This window comes from Bactrocera neohumeralis, unplaced genomic scaffold (genome assembly GCF_024586455.1).
Source record: "Bactrocera neohumeralis isolate Rockhampton unplaced genomic scaffold, APGP_CSIRO_Bneo_wtdbg2-racon-allhic-juicebox.fasta_v2 ctg2333, whole genome shotgun sequence".
Lineage (NCBI taxonomy): Eukaryota > Metazoa > Arthropoda > Insecta > Diptera > Tephritidae > Bactrocera > Bactrocera neohumeralis.
The window spans coordinates 27381-51077 of NW_026090097.1; the positions used below are offsets into that span (position 1 = coordinate 27381).

Below are 23697 nucleotides of genomic sequence, written 5' to 3' on the forward strand. Positions count from 1 at the left end.
CTAACTATGAGGAATTGGTGCCTGCTTCATCGGCCCAAGATCAGACGAAACCACAAAAGATGCGCCTGTCTTCTTTTTGACCTCCTCCACCGTCACACCCTCCGCGAGCTCGATAAGCACCATGTGCTTCTCCTGTTCGCCATCCTCCTTGACAAGCTCGAAAACGGCGAGGTCCGTGATGATCATGTCAACCACGCCCTCTGCCGTGAGGCGCGCTACACCGCTGCAATAGCTTTGGACTGCCGTCCTTGTTCACGTGGTTGGTGAGAATAATCACGCGGCACCCGCTCTGCACAAGCTCCATCCACGCCCATGCCGCTCATGCGCTTGCCCGGCACCATCCAGTTCGCCAAGTCGCCGTTCTCTGCCACCTCCATGGTGCCGAGCATTTGCGACGTCCACCTTGCCGCCACGAATGAGGCCCTGCGCGTCGTTGATGTCAAGAAAGCTTGGCCCGACCTTCCTGTCCAGCGTTGCTGTCTGCTTACTCGAGTTGATAAGCTCGGGTCGACCTCGCTCCGCGTGGGAAAGCCCCCCAAGCCGAGAATGCCGTTGCCCCGCCATGAGCAGCACGTTGACTTCAGGGGCCACATACGTGGTGACGAGGGTTGGGGTGCAATACCGAGATTCAACACCATCCCGTCCTTGACCTCCAGCGCCGCGCGCCGTGCCATGCGGTGTTTCTTGTCCTCGTGGTTGGCGCTCGTGCTACCTTTATCACCGTCGACCACGACGAGATTCTCGATGGGCTTCCGAGGGTTCGGCACGTGCACGAGACGATCCACGTACACTCCGGGCAAGTGGATCTCGTTGGGATCCAGCTCCCCAGCCTCGACGATCTCTTCCACCTCCACGACCGTTATCGCCAGCAGGCGACGGCGGGGTTGCTGGAGCGGGCGGCGGAGCGAAAAATGAGATTCCCTCGTCGGTCGGCTTTCCACGCCTTGACAAGCGCGTAGTCCATGTGCAAGGCAGTTTCCAGGACATTCCGCTCCCGTCAATAAAGCGCGTTTCGCGCGGTGGGGGTATGCGACCACCTTCCCGCTCCCATCGGCGGCCATCCGTTGGGGTAGACGCCCCTCTGTCAGGAAAGTGCCGTAGCCTGTCGTCGTGTAAAAGGCGCTGATACCGGTTCCGCCAGCGTTGAGGCGGTCCACCAAGCTGCCCATGGGGCAGAGCTCCACCTCCACCTCGCCCTTCTGGAAAGGCGTCGGAGAAGACCTTGTTGTCGCCCATGTACAGCAGATGACCTTGCTCAGCTGCCGGGCGGTGGCGAGGAAGGCCAATGCCAAACTCTTGCCCGGATACAGAGGCAATCGCGATCAGGCTCTTGGTGCCTTTCCGATGCAACTCCTCAAGAAGGGCAAAAAGGTACGCCCGAATAGCCAAAGCCGCCGCAGAATACACTCGCCCCATTTGGAACGTCGGCCAGCGCTTCAGCGGCGGCGTCATCAGCACGCCGGCTTCAGCCACACAAGAGATGAACGCATCACGCCCGAAAAAAAAGAAAAAGGGGCGTACGTAAATAAAAAGAGAGAGAGAGAAAGAGATGACTCCGACGATAAGTATGCAGAAGACACCCAACTACGTGTTGTTGTGTCCCGCTCCCGCTGGTGCGTGTGTGTCTGTTCAGGTACACGCTATTTTTTTGGGGGGATATTTTTTTTTCCGAGTTTTTTTGTCACAAGTTTGCAGCGCTTGACGTGGGTGCAAGCTGATAAGAGGTAAAAAAAAAGAATAATGGAAAAAAATGTTTTTGTTGTTGCTTTGTTTGTTTGGATCAATCTGACACACACACACACATCACCGACAGAAAACCACAGTGCATTTTTTTTTTTTTTAAGTGCGTTCTCAACTCCGTCATCCACAGAGATCCTGCTATGCGCACACTCAAAAACAAAAGGAGGTGCTGATTGCCTTCTTGGCAGTGATGTTTTCTTTCTCTTTTTTTTTCTCAAAGAAAAGGCAAAAGAGAGCGCGTCTAAGTGTCTAAAGGTGAATCGATTCGCCACTCGCGTCTTGTCACGGTACGGAACAAGGGAGGACGAAAGTAAGTAAATAAAGGAGAAACAGCAACAGCTGTATTTTAGAGTGGTGGGAGGAAGGAAATCTTTTCGAGGAAAAAAGGAAGGGGGAGGGAGCAACGACAACAGCAACAAAAAAAAGAAGAGTGACTCTCACGACCAGTTCTTGAGTGAGTGACGTGGCAAACCAAAGGGGAATAAAAGCACACTCGAAGTCGCTGGAAACCAAATCAGTTTTGCGAAATTAGAGGGGGAAAAGAAGAAGAAGAAAAAAAAAACATTGTCAAGGGGATTGGCGAGAGGGTGTGTGAGTGTGTGTGTGTTATATTGGTGGTGTCGGAGGACGCTGCAAGTGATGAAATAGAGCCAAGCAGGCGACGAGTGTCCACGTGCGTGTCGGTCGTCCAAGCGGGACGGCGCCTGCCGCTGGCAATCGCCGCCGCTCCCGTCACTTCCGTGAGCGCGCAGCCACTCGTCTACCTCGCGCGGTGACGGTTTATAAGCCACGCCGCGTGAGGAGAGCCAGTGACCCAGTTGGACTTTGAGATCGACGTACTCGGGGGTCACGAGCACGTGCGCGCTGCGGCGGCAGCACACTCGGCAGAAGTAGAAGCCGCTTGTCTTCCGCGAAGGCGTGTCTGGGCCGACACCTTCTCACGTCTGCCGCGTTGCCGCGGTTGCGAAACTGACCACATCGACGGCATGTACACGTCGTTGGCGTCGCTGGTTGCAGCTTGGTGTTCGGCTGTCGAGCTTTTCCAGGACACACCGTCCACCATCAGGAACTGGATGTCGTCAACGTAGTCGGGTAGCAGCACGCAGCCGCTGCCGGTGTTTGAATCTGCCTCCACGTTGCCGCGGTGCTCGGGGTGTTGGCGCGGTGCGAAAAAGAGGACCTGCCCTCTCCACATTCCTTCGAGCACGAGCCAGTGAAAGTTATCGATGCAGCCAGCTGTGGCCGCGCGCGGGAAAGGTCGCTCCCTCGCCATCTTCGGTACCGTTGACGTACACGGTAAGCCCTAACAGGCCCGTCTCGCGGTCGAGCACGACGTCCACAAAGGGTTCCTGCAGCATGAGAGATTCTGAGGCCCGTTTTGCAAGAATCAGAGGTCGTCGTCCTCCTCGTCACCACCTCGTGGGTACGGGCGGCGTCCTCTCCCTGGTCCGTCACCGCCTCGTCCAGTGCGGACGCTTCACCTTCCCGTCCACCTCCTCTTCCATCTCCGTCAAACCATACTCCTCTAGCAGCATTCGATGAAGGAACAGCGCCTTTCGCCGCTCCTGTTGAAAGCGCTGAACCTCGTCCTCGATGCGCGACTCCGTCAGCACAGCGAAACGACCCGTGAACAGGAAAGGACAGAGGAACAGGCCCCACCGGCTTCCAAACAGAGGTGAGGTATGAAGGACCTTGTTCAAAGAAATGACGAAGCTGCCAACCACACCAGCGAGCGTACTCCAGTCGTTTGCGGTACTCGCGGAGGCTCTCTCCGTCACGGCGCTCACGAAATTGACCGTGTTGTCTTTTTCTGGCGGGGCCAGTCGCCGCTCGGTTGGCGGTGGCGTGCGTGGTCTCGCAGTCAATGCTGGCTACTGCGGAAAGAGCTGTGCCATTGAGTGTGGAGATGCCGTCTAAACACGCTGCCTTACTGCCCACCATGGTGTACACCGCCTTTCTCGCAAAGTACAGGCGGCTGCGGAAGCAGAGACGGCTCCAGGCGTCTCTGTTCGCCAGCGGGTTTTGAGCAAACGCGACACACGTGTCAAAGCGGGATTCTGGGCAGGGCCGCAGGACTAGTCCAGCATGCGTCGCCCAGTGGTAGACGCGCTTTCCGATCGCGGTGTGCTCACCGCCGCTGTTGAATAGAGTCTGGTCACCACTGCGCTCTGCGATGGCGATAATGGGCCCTTCTGCGACACCTCGGTAGCTGGTTGATCCTCCGCGACTGTCATGCTCTCTGCTTTCGTGTTGGGCTTCGCGTACGGACGACAGGCGCTCGGGGGAGAGGGGACAAAGAACCGGTTCGAGGACACCAGGTGCTTCTCCCCCAGGTGGTGTTCTCTCCTTCACCACGCCGTGGGTCTCCCACGCGAGCGTTTCCGACACTGGTGAAGACTGATTCAGCTCTTCTCGCCTTCGCATGGCGACGTCCTTTGTTTGATGCTGCAATTTCCGCACCCGCAGAAGGTTCCCGCTGCCGCACGCTGTTCACGGAAGTGTTGTGCAGCCGTGGAGAGCGTGCTTGGGTGTCTGGTGTCGGCACTGCAGCTTCCGTCAACTCTGGTCGTTGTGCACAGCGTCCTTCGCACGCTGGCATGTGCACACCGCCAGTGGTACGCCGCCGTCGCCGTATGGTTGATTGGGAATACGGTGAACAGGCCATCGATGCGGAGCGCATGCGCGGCATCAGCTTTTCGCACCCGACCATGGCGCTGGCGTGATGCGATGGTGTCGTGACTCCGGCAACGGCGGCGGCGGTTTCCCGCATTCACGCTACTGTCGGCACAGATGAGTTGGCGAGCGCGACGCGTTCCGGTCACCCGTGGCACAACAGTCAACGCCCGTTTCATAATCCCACATGGTCTTGAGAGTTTAACGGTTCGGTACCCGAAGACGACTTCATGCAACGCGTCGACCTCGTCGATCGTGCGAGGGTGCATAAGAGAGAATGAAGCCTACTCTTTTTCCACCGTTTCTTTTTTCTTCTTTTTTACCGTGTAGCTGCACACTCGAAAGCAGAGAGAGAGAGAGATGATAAAAGGGGAGGAGGAGGAAGACGACGACGAGGAAGTGTCAGAGGGAACAGTGTCTTTCAACGTACAGTTCACTGTGCTACGGAACAAATCGCTGTTCAGCAAAGCACAGATACGAAGCCGCCGGAGGGACAGTCCGAAAAAAAAAAAAAAGCGTCATTCCACGCGTCGTGGGAAGGAGGAAGAAGAGAACGAACAAAGACAAATTGTGCGGATTGCATACCTGGATGCTGTCCTTTGCTTCGCGGATCTGAGTTTGGTACAGAGGCCGATATCGCCGCGTGACTAGTGTCTCGGTCATATCAAAAGAGAAAAAAGGAAACGTCATTGCGGGACAGTTGTCGCGAAAGGACCTTCTTTTTCCTCCTAAACCGTTTTTACCTCTCTTTCTTCTTTTCAGTGGTTGCCACAGGAAAAGAGCATCTAGCATATCCAGTTCAAGTAAGAAAAAGCAAAGAAGGAAAACAAAACAAAAAAGATGAACAGACAACGAGTTGGTCTCAAAAAAGGGCAAAAAAAAGGAGGGAAACAGGTTCGAAGCATTCAGGAAAAGAAGGAGGAGAAATAAAACGACAGGTGTGTTGTACAGTCAATGCGATGAAGCTAAGGAGGGGGGTGTTCTCTAATGCACCGTTGAGGAAAAAGTGAAGAAACACTCGTTGTTGCGTATCCTTTGGTCTAGGAGGTCTATGATCTTTTTTTTTTTAAAAGGCGCAGGAAGACACAGAAAGAAAATTCCAGTGAGGAAAAAACGCCAAAACAAGGAACAACAACAAAAAAGGTTCACATCACTCCCGTCCAGTCAGGCGGAAGTACACGCGACCAGAGGACTCACCATCTCCCCGAGAGGCGGACGTTAGCGGGGCTCCGCCGCTGCCCACGCGCGGGCCACCAAGGACTGCGATAAGCGTGTCGATGAGTTCGCGAAGCGCAGGCGACGAGCAACGATTGCGCAGCATCAGCAGCTCCTGACGAAGTCCGCTGTCGTCAAGGCCACCTGCGATGTAGTTGCGGTAAAGCTTCTGCAAGGCCTCCAGGTCTGCCGAAGGGCTGATAAGGCTGGAATGCGAAGAGCAAGTTCGCCCGCCTTCACCCCATGAACCCCATTCAAGTACCGCCGCAGCACCAAATGTGCGTGTTGTTCGTGTCCAGTGAGTAATTGCCTGGAAAGGCGCTCGGGGGCTCGGTCGATGGAGACGGTGGCCGTGCAGCCGCCGTCTGGGTCGATGGACAGACCACCGTCTTGTAGTGCAACCCCCCAGACAGAGGAGCTCATCGATGGTATCTCCAGTCGCTGCTGGAACGCAATCCTGCCGTTGGGGTCCAGAACGCTGAGCGCTCCACCCCGGTGCGCGCGCGCGCTGTGCATGCGCGTCGTGAAGTCGGACAACCCCGTGTCCCCGCCGAGGCCGTCGACGTCGCAGACGATTCGATGCGCAGGGCGCGTGGAGCAGCGAAGCTGCACATCTTGGCCGACCTGCTGGAAGGAAATGTCAAGGTAGGGCACCGTGCCCGCGCTCGGTGCGCTTCCGCCGGCAGCGGCGGTCTGCAACGGAGGCGGAGGGTGGGGCGTCAGCACCGACGACGACGAGGCGTTGGCCGGCTGCGCAGCGAGCGGTGCTGAGCTCGAGCTGTAGCGCACCGGTGCAACGTCCTCGTAGCCCATGACCGTGATTCGCAGCTTCTTCTTTTCCTGTCCTGTGATGGGATCTTTGGCGACCAGTTCCACAAAGTGCGGTTGGCCCGTGGTCGAAAATTTGGCGCCCGGACCGCCGGTGGGCGAACGGCCTCGCTGAGCGACGAGGATGGGGCCCTGGCCGTCAATGGTGGCGGTCACCTGATAGTGTGGTTGAGCCGTGTAGATGTTGTCGAGGTAGCCGTTGCCGCACGTGAAGAAAATGTCGTCGCCGGCACCTGCACCGCTACCAACCGCGTTTTCCTGCCGCCTGTGTGGCGGCGGCGACGGCCCCGACGGAGGCAGTTGACAAGCAGGGGAATGAGACGTTGACCGCCGGGACTGAGGAGGTGGGAGACAGTGCGGCAAGTTCATCGGCCACCTTGGCGGGATCCAGGTTGTGACGCTGCAGACACTCCACGAGGAGTGCCACCGTCGCCTCTTCCGCGGCGGTGGGTGCCGTGGGTGGGGCCATGGAGTAGGGGAAAGAGGAGGCCCCAAACACTGACGGGGCCCCTCCTGTCGGTGAAGAGCCGGGAGCGGCGCTGCTGAGACCGGCGCGGTTCACCACACGCAGCGCGGTGACTGGGCGACCCGTGCCGGGGTGCAAAGCCGTGAGCGTGGCGTACCCACCGTTGGGGATGTTAACCATCCCGCCCGGAGAGACCGGAGTCTCCGCATCGGTACCCACCGCAGCCGTGACCGTCAGGCCACCGCAGGACACGCCCGACAGCCCACCAGGAACGGTGTTCAAGGAGAACGTAGGCGCCTCGCGGAAAAGCTGGTCACGGACAAAGTTGGTTATCGTCCTGGCGGACGGCGTTGGTGGGGCCACCACCTCATTCAACGCATGCTTCGCCTCCGCAACGCTTGGCGCTTGCAGGCGGCGGCAAGCGTGTTCGCCCACTTGCTCAGCAGCGCGCCATCGTCAGCAGACTCCCCGGCGAAGACGCGACCAGCGGACTCTGCACCGCGGCGGCGGCAACGGGTGAAGAGCCCGCTCACCCCACCCGCTGGTGTGGAAGCCAACGCCGAGGCTTGCGGTGTCGCCGCCTTTCCATCCACCGAGAGTGTTGCGGAAGTGGTCGTGCCGTCTGGGTTGTTCTGCTCAACGGTCACTGTCTGCGGGCCCTTCGTGCGGTCTACGCGACCGACATTTGCCGCAGCACCAGGGGCAGATGGTTGAGCAACGCCTCCGCCAAGCGGGGACACAAGGACACGACTGCCGGCAACCCCGCGGATCACCAACGCCCCAGTTGCCGGTTCCTCTTGAACACTCAGACCGACCGCGGGAGGTTGCTGCGACGGGACATACTGCTTCTGCCGTAGCACAACGACCGGAGGCACGCCGCTGCCCGCTGAACTGTCGCTCACCACCACCTGCACGCGCTGCTCGCGCTTGTGCGGCAGGGTGAGGGTCGCGTGGCCGAACCCTGACGTAACCGTGCCCGTCTTCTGCAGTCAGTTGAACAGTGTACTGCGGGGCGTTGACGCCGCCACCGGCGCTTGCGGCGATGACTGTGTAACACGGTGCGCCGTTGGGGCCGGCATGAGGGCGGCATTCCAATTCGAGGGGGACGAGGAGCAGCTGGCGATTGAGCAGCAGCAGCGGCGGCGGCGGTATCCGCAGGGACAGGAGAAGGTAAAGAAGTTGTGGAGGCCGCTTTTCCAGCGGGACTGCCATCGTGTGCTTGCGGAGGGGAAGTGGGAGGTGAAGCCGGTACGGACCTGCATTAGCCGGCACCGATGTTGCCGTGTTCTCCTGCAGGCTAAAACGCTGCCCGGTTCCCACGCACTGCAAGACGGCAGACAGAGAGTATCCGGGACCGTTTCGACCACGAAACTCGCGGGTGCTTGAGAGACTGTTGACCCCGGTCGCCCCGCCATCACGAGGGACGTCTCAAGAGGAGGAAGAACCCACTGTTGTTGCCCCACAAAACCCTTGGTGGGGTTGTTGCTGCCAAACCCCCGGTCAGCGCCACTTGAGCCAAAGCTCGCATCCGGCAGATTCAGTACAAGTGTACAATCCACTGCGCGGAGAGGAATGTTGAAGTAGCCGCCAACGGGCTTCGTGCTTCCCGTCCACAAACAGCTGAACCGCATTCGGGGGACCCTGCGTTGGTGCCCTTAGGCGGATGATGCTCTGACCCTCACTGCCGTTGAAACTCATTCGACAAAGTGCTTTCCATGGTCCGTCTTGACCACCGCCATGACGTGGTAGTCTCGGCCATCACCGGGGACTGCCAGCGCAGCCGACGCCGCACCTGACTCGCCGACACCGCCGAGGAGACGGCCCGGGGGACGCCTCCGTCCACGGCAAGTTCGCAGCTGAGCTGGGAGCCTTTCGGAGCTTGCAGTCGTTCAATCACAAGGTTAGAGCCAGAAATCTTGAGCGCCAAGGACGTTGACACACGCTTCGTCAGGCCACTGTGCCCGTGGTTTATCACGTCGTCCAACTTGTACTCACCGCGGAAGGGATAGCCAGCATCATTCATGTTGCATCCAATCAGGATCAGTTTTTTATGCGAGCGAGACATTTCCCGTCGGACCGTCTACTCAACTCTACGGGTAACGGACACAAACGACACCAAGAGAAGAAAGGAGAGAAAGAGAAGAAAAAAAAAACCGAAAAAAGTGGAGGTAGGGAAACCTAGAATAAAAACAGTGGGTCAACGCAAAATGTAACAAAATGCGAAAGAGAGGTGTGTGTGCGAGTGTATAGAGAAAGGTTTTTTTTTTAAAGAGGTTATAAGTGTTGTAGTCTATGCAAAAACAAAAAAAAACAAAAAAGAAGAAAGCAGGCAAACTGCGGATTGCGACAACTGCGCTCCAGCAGAGCCCTACTTTAGTGCGTAGATTGTGTTTGCAGGAATACGGGGAAAGAAGAGGGGAAAAAGGGTGTGCGAGAATTGCCGGGGGGTGAGGGAAAAGGAAAAGCGCATCCCTGAGAGAAACCGGAGAGAGAGCGCGTGGCAAGTTTTGGCAAAAGAATATCGTTGCCCCACCCTTTTCTTTTTTTTTGCAGTCACAAGAATTGCAAGTTAATGTACTTCGTTTCGTCTTTGCCAAAAAAAAACTAAGGCAGGCACGCACAAGAACAGTGACTCAAAGGGAGAATTATTGTTGTTTTCGTGTGTTAACCGCTATTTTAGGATAAAGTAGTGTTGAGGAAAAAAACGTACACGAACGACCACAAAGTAACCGTCCGTGAACGTCACACAAACCCTTTCGCCACTTTGATTTCCTCCACGCGATCGCGGATCAGGTCAATCGTGGCCACCATCTCCTCAAGTGTATCGTTTACGCAGACGATCACGGCGTCCTCCTTGTACGCCTCCTTCGCCTCCTCCTCACAGACGCACATGATTTCGGCTTCCATGTTCTCCGCGCATTTGGTCTCATTGTAGTGGCGAGTCTGCAAGCGCTCGTACAGTTTCTCCGTTGCCGTCTTCAGGACAATGACAAGATGAAACCAGCGCTCCGGAAAGAGCTCGCTGCTGTGGTAGTCGACAACGACATTCTTCTTGGTGCCGGTGAGAAGAGGTTCCATGTAGTCTAGCAGTCTGTCTTCGTCGTCCTCCTCGATTATGTGCGTGTCAAACTCCTCGTCGTAGCTGCTGAAGAATTTATGCTCCTTTACCAGCTTGCCCACCTCAATGTGCTCAAAGTTGTCAAGTTCCTGGGCGATGCTGGCTGCCATGGTCGTCTTGCCAGTGCCCCGGAGTTCCGGTGATGAGAATGTTGACTCCTTTGGGCTGTTCCATGTTGTGCGTGTGTGTGTGTGTGTGTGTGTGTGTGTGTGGATGTGTGTTTGTTTGTGTCGACGGTTGGCTGGCTGAAAAAGAGAAAACCAAAAAGTAGCAAAGAAAGAGCAAAAATGACGGTGTGTGTCGCTTCTAGTTAGCTTTTGTTTTCTTTTTTTTTAGCTACGTGCGCACTCTTCAGGTAAAGCGACGCGATTCATGGTTTTCCCTCTTTTTTCATTTTCTTTTTTTTTTGGACAGAAACGCCGAGAAGACCGTTGAATGAGAAAAAACAGACAGGAGAAATGCGCGCGCACAAGCAAACGAGAAAGCACTTCCTGTTTACGCACGGCAGAAAAAGCGTGACGGGACCAGTCAATGACAGCAAATGACGCTGGCGTGCAACTGCACGGTGGCTCACCAACCTCATCTTGGGTGATCGCGGCGCGGCGAATGGATGGATGCTTGCCAGGCGTCCAGCGACGCCTGCTCACGCTTCTGCTGGTCTCGCCGAAACCGAGCAAACTCCCGAAGCGAGATCCGACTCACGGCCGCTTTCCTCGCTGAGCGGTGCCCGCCGGTGGTCTTCCCACATATTCAAAGACAACCCTTTCAATTTGTTCTGTTTCCGCCACGCAAGGCGATGCGCATGCGACTGTTCGTGTGCCGCAAACACTTTTTCTCGTAGGCCTGGTGGCACAACGGACACCAGCGCTGATCTGGCGAGAGAAGCTCGGCGCGCGAGCTGGAGGGACAGGTGTCTCCCTATGTATCGTTTCGTGTTCATCTCTTTACAAGGTCAAAAACAAAATGGAAAGCGGCAGAAGAAAAGGGAATCAGCGCCCGTGGAAAAGTAGAAAAGGAAAAAAAAGAAGTGGATGATAAGTAGCGCACAATTGAAGTTCGACGCGCGCGCAAGGAGAGAAAAAGGAAAAAGCAAGCACAGACACTTGCGCCTCAAACGAGTTGCCCGCATTGCTTCGCGGTGCACTTCAGCACCGCGTCCTCCATTGAGATTCAGTGATAAACTTTGCTGATGATAATATTCCGGGGTGGTTCCATCGTCCTCAGTTTTGCTTTATTTTTATTTTTGTTTGTCTTCTTTTTTTTGTTGTTGTTGTTTTTTTAAGCACGTGACGGCGGCAGGCTGCAGGTAGAACACCTCCTTCGTCCGCGAAACGCGCATGCTCGCTGGTCAGCAGGGGGCTCGTCTTCCTCCTCTTCGTTCTCCTCTTCCTCATCCTCCTCACCTTGGCTGTCGTCGGCAGCACTGAAGACGTATTCCGGCACCTGCTGCGCGTGTCACCAGCAGCGGTGTGGGGTCGTCTCGCGTCTGCGGTGGCGGCCCACGCACCGGCTGAAACGCCTGCAATGAGCGGAACGAAGGCCGCGGAGATTGTAAAGAGAACACATCCGGGCGGTGCGTTTGTCCCTCCGCTGTGACGGGACGGTCTCCTTTCGTGGGGTTCGGTAGGCGTTCTGGGCGTGGCTCGACTGCTGAGTCGCAGAGGCAAAAGCGAGGCTCCCTACCAGGAGCGTCGTCGCGGCGCTCGGCCGCAGCTTGGTCGTGCGCTGCGTATGGTGATGGGACCGTCGGCGTCGCTGCTGGCGTCACTGTCTTTGGCGCGGCCGTCGTCGGCGTTGCCGCGGCCCTGCGGGGTGTGGAAGAACGTTCCTCGGCGCCGCGCGGGAGTTTGGTTGTTTGCAGCGCTGTGGTGCTCGCTCAAAGCGGATGGGGAGTGAGACGGTTGGTGTGGCCGCATCGACGAAAGAGGTGGACTATCCGTTCGCCGGACTGCCGAAGGACGCTGTCATTGCTGCGCAGAACGGGTGTTCGGCATCGTGCTTCGTCACGATGGGCGTACGAAAACAGAGGCGTCGACGTCCCCCCGTCCCTTGAAGTGGGCACTTGCTGGGGATCGCTCGCTGCCGCTAAGTGCATGATGGTCTTCTTCGCGGGTTCGCTTGCGGTCGGGCCGAGAGGAGGAGCCCGCACGTCCGTGTCACTGCCCAAAGCCGTTGCGAGAAGAACGGGCGTGCACGCTTCGCGCGCTCCGTGGCCTTCGGCGCGGGGTAGCCGTTGAGGAGTTTGCGGGGCGACGGTAACGGCGGCGGAGTGGCTGCTGACTGTCGTTGGGCTAGCTGGACGCTGTTGGAGTTGTCTGAATACAGTTCTGGCATTCTTGTGAAAGGCCGTTTCCAGATAAGGCACGACTCGAGTGCTGTTAGCTGGCTCGCCGCCACCTCAGTTGGCCGCTCATTGGAGGGGAGGACTCCGAGGCCTCGCTTTCACTTTCAAAGCCGAAGTCCTTCTGCGAACTACCACTACGATCATCACCAACGAACCTTTCGCAGACTCGAGCAGCAATGAGTTTCTCGTCGCAACGCTGTGGTCGGTGACGTTTGGCCGCACTGCGATTGACAAGCGTCGCGACGGAGGACACACTGGTGGACGCAGTGGAATTCGCCAGCACCCGGGCGCTTGCTGGCAGCCGGTGGGGCGGTACACAAACACAGCGTCGCTCGCCTCATCCTCCTCCTCCTCGCTACCGAGCTCATTGACATCTTTGCGCCTCTCCGTTCCTTTATCTGCATTGTGCCGGTAAGGCGCGGCTCCAGTGCATTGACATCCTGGAAGCCAAACGACTGGATGTCGTCCGCTCGAAGATCTGCTGGGACGCATCATGCTTTCAATTGCAGTGCTGCCCAGGCCAGGCATCATCGCAAAACGCATGAGGTTCTCTTGTGTTTTCACCCCGCCCGCCGCGGAGAGACATAGCTCCTGCTCACTACCGCTTAGGTCTCCCGTCAGGAACACAGGAGTGCTACCGCTGTTGACGTCGGACATAGAAATCATCGACCCCACCCATCGCTTGCGGATCGCTGGGTGCTGCGGAACCCTGCCGTGCAGTGGGCTGTTCGCGCTTCTTCGGCGGCTGCTACTTAGCTCTTTCTTTCTTGAGTTCTGTTCGCCGGTCTACAACCTGTGGGCGGAGACCGGGGCCCCGCAATCACGGCAACGCGTTCGCAGGGCAGCACGCAAGCGCCGTTGTGGGATCTAAGAAGTACAGCTCTGGGTCCGGTTGGCGGGGACTCCCATGTGGCAAAAGGACCTCACCGGGGAGCTGTTTGTGTGCTTTACGGCCGTGCCCACGGAGACGCCCAACGACTGCGTCCATCAGCGTTGCCTGGCCGTCTGGGCCACTGCCAACGCGAACAGCATCCCCTAGGAGAACGGTTAAGTGTAGGGGTAATTGACAAGAATCGAACGTACCACCTGGGAATTCCGCGGATTCAGCTGGCTGCACTGTTACGGTTTCGCAAGAAGGCACCACAGCAAAAAAGCAAACAAGGTGTGACGTTTGCGGAACGATAACGTTCTTCATCTGCTCCAAGTGAACCACCTCCGTGCTGGAGGAAGCGGAACAGTCCTTCTCAGAATCTGCCGCATACTTGCAGTCGGTCAGCAGCAGCTTCACCAGTAGCAACAACCCTGTGATGCAGAGGTAGAAGCGGAAGCTGTGTGACAATCGAAACAGTAGTAGGACACCCGCTTTGCGGGCACTTTCGTTTCGGCGGGCAGTTGCTGTGTTTGCAGAAGTGGTACGGTCTCGACCTGGCCAGCATCATTGGTATCCTGGTCATCGCACCCGTACGCCTCGCAAGGTCCATGGACAATGAGAAACTGAGTGAGACGCTGTTCAAGGTAGGTACAGAACTCGGCAAAGGTGGTGCCACCAAGGCAAGGAAGAAGAATTTGCGCCGCGGTCGTCCTCGCTTCGTCGTAGCAACGGCATCTCCTTCTCCTCGACTTCTTGCCAACTCCACTGGTGCAGCGCATTGGTATAAATGAACAACGACAGCACCAAGTCTACCCTCGTTATCGCTCATGAGAAGGCAACGTGCTGCTTTCCCTCTTCTATGGGTACGTTTGTCTTCGATTGTGTTCCGTGTAGGGAAGTAGTGTTTTCTTCTTTTCCCTCGCCAGAATCAATCAATTAAGTTTGCCGGGTGCAAGCCAAAAAAAAGGAGGCAGGCAACTCAATTGTTGTGACTCTCCGCCGAACGACAACCAAAACACTCAAAAACGAGGCGAGATCGATTGGTCTCAAGCGGTGTACAATGACCACAGAATGCCGTTATTGCGGCACAATCAGACAGGACCAAGCAAAGGCATCCGCTTTCCTGGAAAGCTCATCCTCAATCAACTGCTGCATTTCGTTTTCGTGTATTTTTTTTTTTATTGTTTCTACGGTAAAACATGAGAAGGAGTTGAACTCCGTAAGGCAAAAAAAAAAAAAAAGTGCGACAAAAAGAAACACAACCTCTGGAGACTGGTGTGAAAGAAATATGAGTGAAATCCATGATCCGCTGAGTTACGGTGCGGTGTCTCACATACGAGACAAAGTAACAATAAAATGTCGAGGGGTGCTTCTATGTGAACCAAAAAATAAAATGAAAGAGAGTGCAAAAACAAAAAAACGTTGTTCTATTGTCTCCTATAGGTGTGCGTGATCTATGTCTATGACCGTGTGTGTCTCTGTGTGTGTGTGTGTGTGCGTTTCCTGCGCTTCCATGAGACGCAGTGCTCTAGCTTCACAAGGAATGGGAAATCCAGGTGAAGTCACTCTGAAGCACGATGATTCTTCTGATTTATCTGCGACAGCTTGTTCATAATCGCACGATCGCTGAGGCAGCAGTCTAAAATCGAAAAGTACGCCGGGAGTTCGACGTGCCGCCGCGCTCGAATGGGTGACCGGTTGCACACGTTGGCGCGGTTGGGGTTGTCGCAGTACGTGGCGGGGTCAAAGTAGGTGGTTGCTTCATCTCCCCAGCCCTTTGGCAGCGGGGTTGAGGTTTCCGTCGCGTGCGGTTCCGCCGGTGGTGTCGACGTGGCCACCGCACGGAGGGGAAGTGGATTTTTCTTTCTGTGTCGGATGGCAGTGAACGCTTCGGCGGCAGCACCAACTGCGTGGGACCTTGCGGTGGCTGCTCGGCGCGGATCGGGGTGTGAGACAGGAGCGGAGAGCTAAGAAGTCTGGTCGATTGCGTGAGAGGCTTTTGGTGTGAGTTCGCTTTGCTCGCATTACGGGACCCGCTGCTCTCCTCGTACTGCAGGCAGCGAGCGGTGTTCTGCTCAGGAGGGGTGTTTTTAAGAGCTGGACTAAGAGTCCCGCTCTGCTGTGGTGTGGCAGCGCTGCTCATGGGCTTATGTGGCTCTGTGGGAATGACGAGTTTAAGAGGAGGCACTTCAACAATGTCCTGGTGAAGCGCTACTTCCTTTTCGCTGGTCATAGAATCGTGGAACGATTTTCGAATGTCCAATAACGGGAGAACAAACTTGGCGGCGGTGAAGGGTTGTTCGTTGAGTGCAGGAGGGACGAAAGGGGTGAACCTCCCACCGTGGGTGGGGCGGCGCTTTCGGTGTCAGGGACACTGTCCACTGGCCGAGACGACAGGACAGGAGTGGACGCCTGAGCTTCGTCCTTTCCCGGCAGTTTCTCCTCTTTTTGTTTGTCCTTCGCCGCCCCGTCTGTTTTCAGCGGTTTCCGTCGGGAAGCAGGGCGACGCGGCCTGCCCAGGAGTTTCTGAGGACTGGGAACGTAGTTGCTGGCAAGCTCTTGTGCGCGTCTGGGCCCCAGCCGAGGCGGTTGCGGCCGCGTGCACGAAATTCTCTCGCTGCTATTGCGATGTCAGCATCCACGATCGCCGTTGTGTGGTTGTCGTCGTCGTCGCGTCCTTCTTTCCCAAAGCTTCTTCTTCCGCACCGTCGCCTGTGGTCACCTCCACTGGAGGTTTCTCCTCTCTCGCGCGTTTGCCGTGCGCTGTGGTTGGGGCGCTTGCACCTGCGGAAGAAACGGGCACCGCACGAGGATGAGAAGCCCGCCTAGCAGTCTCGCTTGGACGGAGACGCATTAGCACGATTTCCTCACGTAGCGACACAACTTGCCGCACAAGATCCGTGGAGAAGACCTCAGAAAGGGGCAAGGGTGTTGTAGAGCTGCTGGTGGACGGGTCGTCGTCCTCTCCCTGTGAGCGTGGGGGACTGTACGGATGGTTTGCCTTGCTTTCGACGAGCACCTGCGCCACGCCGACAAAGGGGAGAGCGATTGCCTGAGACCCAGAGACTCCTTCCCCCGCGTTCGCATAGGCTGACTGCTTCTGCTGGCGCCGAAGGACGAAGCGAGTCGTTTCATGGCCTCCTTCGCGAGTTGGCGCACGGTCACATCAGCCGTGGAAAGTGGTACACGCATGGTCGTCACGTGATACTGCGGTTCATGCGGCTCGTAATCCTCCCGGACAAAGACGACCGTCGTAAAGGAGCATGACATGCCGGAAGCAGGAAAACTCGCAGTGGTGGAGGCGAGGACGGGCACCTTGGCGGCGGCCGCCTGACCGCCGCTAGCCTCGACCATTGCCGTGGTGGGAGTGGCGTTGGCCGCAGCAAGGAAGGAGCTGTCGTCCATGCAGCTGGTTTCGGCAGACAATATGCGAATTAGAGAGGTCATTTCTGTCTATTGAATGAGAATTGTACTCACGGAATTGTAGGGAAAGATAAAAAAGAAAGAACAAAAGATTAGGTGTGCGTGAAAGCGTTGATGACACTCGATGAAGTCGCTGAGGGTGCGGGAGGAGGAGGGGACAAAGGTCTTCCCTGCATGGATAAGCGGGAAACTGATGAACAGGCTACGGTAAGGTGAGAGGAAGAACGTGGAAGGTGTTGCAGAAAGGCGAGAAAAAAAGTAGCCGGTGAGTTGAACAGTGCATGAATGAACGTTGTCCGGTGCGACAGCCGGGCGCTCGGGGCATTTTTAGCGCTCCGTCGCCTTTTCAGCAAAACAACAACAACAACAAAAAAAAAAACCGTTGTTTGCGTGGGGGTGGAGGTGAGCCGAAAAACACAAAGAAGACAGTAGGGGAAAAAAAAAGCATGTATTCACACACGTAACCAGCAACAACAACAAAAAAAGAGACCGACTGGGGGTCTGCAAAAACGTGCGTGTCTACTCTGCATAGGAATGACAGAACATCACACAGTTCTCCTTTTTTGCTGTTGCTGTTTTGGTTAATGCCGTTCTCAAAAGCACAAAAAAAAAAACGAAATAACGGAAGGTACTGTAGTCTGACATGCAATGATGACGTTCGCAAAACGAAACAAGCAAACGCAGGTGTCAAAGAGAGACGTGAACCCCTGTAGTTGCACACAACCGACAACTATGCAGCCTTGGAGAGATCGAGCGTCGCCGTCGAGGCACTAAATCCTGAAAGACGGTCCTTTTTTTTCCTCCTATAGTTGTCCCATCTTTTTCGAAAGCGAGCCCAGAAGTGCGCCAAGGGAGCGGGTTACCTCGTAGCCGCCATCCGTGAACTTCTTGGTCACCTGATCCGAGTAAGAGCGCAGCACCTGTGCGCTAGAATGCGTAACATCCTTGAGGCGGCAGACATTAATGGATTGTCTCATGGTAGACGCAAACTTCAGTCGGCTGCTCTTCCGCGACGCGCTTCGGTCAAAGAGGCAATCCAGCGCCTCCGCCAGTTGCTTTTGGTTAAAGTGAAGGGTGAGGCGGTTGGTTGCGTAGAGCCAAAGATCGTAGAACTCGGCAGCATGTGGACACAGCGCCAGAAACCAGTCCGCCGCCTCGTTGAAGAATTCGTCGTACGCCGCGGAGATGGAAGCCGTCGTGGCCCTGGGCACAGGGCCCGTAGTAGAACCGGTTTGTGGAGTGTCGACAACGACTAACGTGCCGCGATGCGCTTTGGGCGTGTGTTGCTGCTGCTGCTGCTGCGCTGCGCTTCAAGCTCCTTTCCTGAAGGATCCTTCGTGAGTTGACCACTGCCGCAAGGAACTGGTTGTCAATGCGCATCGTCGTACCCGCGATCTTCTCCACAAACGTCTTTTCTGAAAAAATAAAGCCGAAGTCAATGTGCAAAATGGCGCCGTTGAAGCTAACCATGACGTTGCCTTGGTGTCGGTCGCCGATGCTGAACATGTAGTTCATCAACAGGAAGACCTTTGCAGAAGCCAAAAAGTTCCGCCGGGCATTGTCGCCAAGTGTATTCAAGAAAGTCGTGATGTCTGCGGAGGCGCTCGTCCCTGGAAGCTTCGACAGAACGTAGCCATCCGCTTTTTCAATGAGGGCAGAATCGCAGGAGAGAGGTAGCACGCTGTAGTTGGTGAGCTGCGCGTCACCAATCTCATTCTTGAGGAAACGTTGGATGAGGCGGCCACAGATGCACATGAGCTGATCCCGTTCTGCGTTCTCTCGCTTGTACAGGATTTCAAAAAGCTGTTCGGAGCGCGCCGAACTCCTTCGACGCCTGCTCAGCAGAATCTGCATGTAAGAGCCTATGGGTGTTTTTGTCTTCCTTCCTCGCGGCGTGCGTGCGCGTTTTCGCGTCCTTTGCCGCCGCTTTTTCCGTCTCCGCTTGCTGGATGAAAGCCTCGCGATCGGCGTCGGCGAAGGTGCTGAAGGTCAGCCATACCGGACGAGTGGAACTGGTTTCCTCCACCCGGATACTCGATATCCGGATAGACTTGAGGAGAATGTCAGGCTTGAAGGGGTTGAAGATGGGGTGTGGTAGGTCCACAAAAAGACCCTTCGCAAGGCCCCGGTGAGAAAAGACTGAGCCGGCGCAAGTGGTCGTGGGCTGCACGGGAGGCGTGTCCTTTTCCCAATACATACTGTTGGGCTCGTTTGCTGGTCGGGGAGGGGAACCTGCGCCAGGTGAGCGAAGGACTGCCATAGACGGGACCGCAAAGTGTGGAATCTGCTCACCATTGGTGCTCAGTGCGGGACTGCAGTACTCCTTGATCCATCGGCTCAGGGTCGCGCTTTGCAACCCCGCTGTCGCCTGAGCGCAGAATTGATCGAGTCTCCCAAAGAAATTCATGGTGGCCTCGACAGTGCGTTTGATGTCCCCTTTGTCGGCCCGCACGTCCTCGGCACTCTGGGTAGTGGACACCGTGTTCATCTGCTGAAGCTCTGTCGGACCCAGCACTGACGAATTGAGGGACGGGCGAAGGGGCGGGGAGCGGTTCGGAAACCCAGGCCAACCATTGCCAACCTCCTCCCAGATGCGTGTGCGCCAGAGTCCGAGCAGCTCCTCGTCATAGTTGCGGAAGGGGTAATAGGACTGCAACGAACACAGTACAATGAACGTCAGGGGAACGCTCGCGGCGGTAAGAGGGGGTAGCGCAACCTCCAGGAAGCCTTGAAAGCGCCGTTTGCGCGGATCGCGCTCCGCGGCATCGCGGAACAGGAAATCCAGCAACCACACGATCACACTCTCCGACTCGGCCGCGGCGGCCGTGTGCTCCGGACTGGTGTGCGTGACGAGCACGCGGCCCTGCGGCGAGGTGGTCGAAAAAAACGGGAGCCGTGACGTCTTTGGTCTGCTGAGCTGGCCCGTACGCAATGCGCCAAGCATGCTCAGGCTTCGCAGTACGTGCGTTGGGGACAGAAGGTTTCGCGCGATGCTCGCGATGGCCTGTGTGGCAACGGTGCACGACGCGGGTGCGCCGGAGAGTCGCTCAGCCGCCTTGATGGCAAAAAACGTCGGGAGCATCCGGTTGCAGCACGAGGTACAAAAGAAATGCCAATGTGAAAAAACGCGGGCGCCAGGGGCGTTGATGTCTCCGTGCTTTTTGTTCTTCTTGGTCGAAGAGGTGGGGGGACAGCCCACCACCTCTTCGCCGGGCGACCGCCAAAGTGTCCCGGCACGCATTGCGACAGCAGTGGTAAGAGCTCTTTGGTCGAAGAGTGTTCCCATTGCGCACAGTTGTCAATGAACTTCAACAAAGAAGAGCAGGCTCCGGGTGCAGCGAGACCAAGACTCGATGAGCCTCTGGGTGCGATTCGCGGCCTTTGTCGGCGGAGTCGGCAGCTCCATGAGCCGAGGAGCGCTGGTGACGCCCGGCACCAGCGTCTCGGCACGGCTTTGCGAGCGCAGAGGAGGCGATCAGGTGAACACTGTTTTGCAGAAGCGCACCCACGGGAGTCAGCACCGACTTCATGTCCGGGTCGCACTGATGCAGCAGGAGGCGGTACTCACTGATGCACAGTTCCGCAGCGTGACGCCACTGCCGGCTCACGGTTCTGCAGAGGGACAGATTGGCAAAGTCAAGACCGCCAAAAGCAAAGAGCGCGCCGAGGTAGCGGTAACGTTCCAGGCTGAGGTACGCTTCGTAGCAGACGTCGCAAACCAACCGCAAATCCGGCTCCTCCACACTGCTGCCCGGCTTGCTCAGCTTGGCAAACGAACGGTGAGCCCTGTGGGTGATGCAGTTGCTGCAGAGGCGGTGACCGCAGCTGCGGCAGTGGTGGGCGCCCATGCCAAACGGCCACGTGACGCTTTTAAAGTGATTGTGACACTGGCGGCACTGCATGGAGATGGAGTCGGGTTCCCACGTGGGATTCTGCAGGAGTTCCGTAGGGTAGTAGGTGTGGATGTTGTTCTCCTTGGTCATTGCTTCGGCCTCCTCCTCCTGCAGTTGAGGTTGCTCTGCCTCGGCGTTGTCGGCGTTGCTGCCCCTCACTTTCCTGCTGAAAGGCACGTAACTCAACGTAACGTCCACCACGGAAGACTTCGAGACCATCTTGTTTTTCGGGCGCCGGGCGTGCTCCCCAAAGAAGTACGGGTCCTTGTTCACGTGCTTGTTCGCCCAGTCAGAGTCCAGGTTGGATTCGGAAGGGCCCGTCATGTTCGGATCGTCAGGTTGCAGCTTGAACGTGTCGCGGACCACCGTGCGGTACCACAGCAGGTCCTTCACACTCACACAAGAAAAGTCTGGTAGTCGGTCGGCTACCGGTCGAACATGGCAACTGTAAACCTCGCCAAAGACCAAGCAGCACCGTCGAAATCCTGGGCAGTGGTCCTCAAAGGTGTACACGTCGCCAGCACGGACACCGTCGCCGTACAGGCTGCGTGAAAACTCATAGAGCTCCTTGGCAAGAACAAAAAAGAGAGCACCGTCCTCCACGACGGAGTCAATCAGTGCTTGATGGATGCTGGTGTCGCCACTCGCCGGATCATTGGTGACAGACACGGACGAGGAGGACGATGACGCGACGTCGTCTATAGATTGCACAGGAGAAGCGGCCAAAACAGTTCGCGAAAAGAAAGGTGGGGTTGCGGGAGATTGTCCTGCGTGATTCGGCGCGCTTGGATCAGCCGTTCTCTGAGAAACAAACACAATTTCAGGGTTCTTGCTGGTTACGGTCTTTTCCTCTCCTCCGCGGCATTCCGTCGCCTCTCAGCCTCGTCGACGTACTGAGCCAGCGTCCGCACCGTAACCTCTACTGCCCCATCCACGGAGAGATTGTGACCACCTCGCGTCGCAGCACAGCGTCCAAGTAAGGGTCGCACACGGTCCAGTCATGGAGCAGGTGCTGATTATCAGTGACCTTGAAGTGTGTCTCGGCAACGGAAGGTCCTCTTCGGGGCGGGGCGGGGACGGGTTCACCGCATTTGTGCCGTCATCAACGGACGCAGATCTCTCAGTGCAACACTGCATCAGATAGTGCTCGGGGGGGGAACAAAAAACCCGACAGAACCAGCACAGTCGTGGGTAAAAAAAAGAGTTTATCTTTTTAAAAGCAAAAAAAGGCAAAAGCAAAAAACTGGCGTTTAGAACGCAAGCACGGGTCAAGCCACAAACGGAATTGCAATAAGGTTATCTGAATCCAATAAAGCAAGAAGTGAGTGAAAGGACTTGAACAGTGGAAAAACAAAAAATAAAAACAGAAAGAGTGCTGCCAGGAGTGCGTTTGGACGTAAATATATATATATATATATATATATATATATATACTGGATACACAGGTACGTGTACGGAGATGTATGGGCTTTGTACAGCAGTTATCGTTGACCCGCACCTTCTAAATGAGCGCAAAGGTTTTTAAAAAAAGGGAGGAAGGGAAAGAGGGAAGAAGAAGAAGAAGGAGATACGAGTTAGAGCGAACAAAGAACAAGACAGTGTGATGTAAACGCACGTTTCTACGTGAAGTATTGTTCCATTCAAGGTAAAACACCGTTGCGCGTTTCATTTTTGTTGTTGTTGTTGTTGCTGTTTCCTTCTTTTCGTTTCGGCGTTGATGCCATCATTACGGTAGAATACAGCAAAAAAGAGGTCTCTGTGCATTTCACTCGCTCGGCGCGGCCTCCGCAGACACATCTTCGCGCTTCACGTCAGAAGTGCCGGCAGTCTCGCTGGCCTGCCGTCGCGCGCGGAGCATCGCCATGGATGCTACGGCCTCCGGGACGTATTTCCACAACAGCTCCGCATACACCAAAGAGGGGCAGTCCGTGAATTCGTTGAGTGATTTCACGACGTGCTCCTCCGTTGCAACCGGTGCAGCGTGGAAATGTCTGGCGAAGCTCTGGGGATTCTCGCGCAGTTGCTGGTGTTGTTGAAACATCGCGCTCTCAGCGGTGAGCTGTTTTCTGCGTCGGTTTCGCCGCGTCTTGTTTGCGCGAGAGAACACCGGTGGTGGATCAGAGGACTCCGCCAGGTAGGCCGGGATGTTAATGCCCGCAATGTTGAACACCACTTTCGCAGGAGCGGAGGTGGTGGGCGCTGACACGGCGACGGGGTTAACGGGGGAGGGGGGAATCGGTGACAGAGTCTGGCTCGTTCCCAGTGTTTCCGCACCCCCACAAGCGGTCTGCTTGCTCGCCACCTCCTCTTCCCGTTTGCTGTCAAGAACGGGCAGTGACGAAGCTGTCACGTCGCTCTCCTGTTCCTCCGCGTTGGACAGAATGGCACGCGATACCAAGTTCCCCCTTTGGCCTGACAGGATGGGTGCGTGTCTTTGCTAGCGTCGTCGCTCTCGAGAAAGCGCTCCCTTGCTCAGAGGAGGTTACGCGACGGCTCCGATTAGCGTTTGAGGCAACAACTGTCTGGTTAGCGGATATGCTTGGCGTTCTGCGTCTCTTGGAACGGCGCGTAAGCTCCGTCCCGTCACTGACTTGCTCACCTACAACGTCCAGAGAGGCCTTTTTGTGAGCCGTCCACGATGTCCGCTGCCGTAGTGGCTTGCGTTGATGTCATCGACGCAGCGTTCTTGGCGTTGAGGGCGGCCAATTCCGTTTTCTCGGGTGGGTTTGACACACCGGCAGCATCTACGGTTGAAAGCGACGCTGCCGTACTTTGCGCACGGACCTCCACCTTGACACGGGTCACCTCTGTTTCTGTTTTCAGCACTCTGACTTTTTTTGCGCAGACGGCAAAACCTTCTTCGTGCGAGCACTGTTTTTGCCTTTTTGCCCGGTTGGTGAGGTTGGCATGTCTAGCAGAGAAAAGATAAAAAAGACTTTTTTTTTGGTGCTGTTGTTGTTGGTGTGTGTGTGTGTGTGTGTGCTGTTTCTCTAACTTTGAGTAGGCATCCGATAAAGATGGAATGAGAAAAAGCAAGGAGGAGCAGTACATGAGTTTGATTCAAAAAAGCACTAAGCTTACAACGAACAAGCGCAGCCTTCGGTCTTCTACAGAGAGATCAGCGTT

General features: G+C 56.2%; 1 protein-coding gene and 1 pseudogene across 1 annotated transcript; both read right to left on the reverse strand.

Annotated features, from left to right (window-relative positions):
• On the reverse strand, positions 1-3013 carry LOC126766733 (probable succinyl-CoA:3-ketoacid coenzyme A transferase, mitochondrial; annotated as a pseudogene).
• Positions 3014-9664: 6651 nt separating this feature from the next.
• LOC126766734 (adenylate kinase isoenzyme 6 homolog) lies at positions 9665-10214 on the reverse strand. Its single transcript, XM_050484457.1, is given in 2 exon segments — positions 9665-10168; positions 10170-10214. Coding segments are annotated over 2 exon segments (549 nt in total).
• Positions 10215-23697: the final 13483 nt, after the last annotated feature.